At 52.3% G+C, this 323-nt stretch overlaps 2 protein-coding genes across 2 annotated transcripts in view; both read right to left on the minus strand.

Annotated features, from left to right (window-relative positions):
• LOC119586444 (cadherin-87A-like) overlaps positions 1 to 259 on the minus strand; it is a 12,418-nt gene extending 12,159 nt beyond the window's left edge. Inside the window, exon 1 of the mRNA XM_037935172.1 lies at positions 51 to 259. The gene's annotated coding sequence lies outside the window, so the exon portion shown is untranslated. The remainder of the gene's footprint in view (positions 1 to 50) is intronic.
• Positions 260 to 271: 12 nt separating this feature from the next.
• Positions 272 to 323, minus strand: part of LOC119586660 (protocadherin Fat 1-like) — a 14,684-nt gene continuing 14,632 nt past the window's right edge. The window contains exon 14 of the mRNA XM_037935399.1: positions 272 to 295. Coding sequence (XP_037791327.1) covers positions 272 to 295 — 24 coding nt within the window. The remainder of the gene's footprint in view (positions 296 to 323) is intronic.

Genomic DNA, 323 nt, shown 5'->3' on the forward strand with positions numbered 1-323 from the left:
GAAAATGCAACCGACAGACAGACAGGACACGGAAAGCTTTATGCACTCACTGGCAATAGTATGAAATGCTGCCATCCGACCAAGTCTCATTCTTGTTGACAGCTCTGAACAAAGCGAGGTCCTCTGTTCCTCCGACCTTGCGAACCCACTCGACATGGTAGGTGATCTTCGTGTTCACAGTCCCCGGCTGGTCGTCATCTTGAGCCCTGATTTTGAACGGTTCTTCGCCCCCGACCAACTCGCCCTGGGGAAGGAAGCCAGAAGATACAGTTTAACGTTTGGGCTTATTGGCGCACTTATTGATGGGGAGAGAGGGGTGTGCG

Source organism: Penaeus monodon, chromosome 21 (assembly GCF_015228065.2).
Source record: "Penaeus monodon isolate SGIC_2016 chromosome 21, NSTDA_Pmon_1, whole genome shotgun sequence".
NCBI classification, from domain to species: Eukaryota; Metazoa; Arthropoda; class Malacostraca; order Decapoda; family Penaeidae; genus Penaeus; species Penaeus monodon.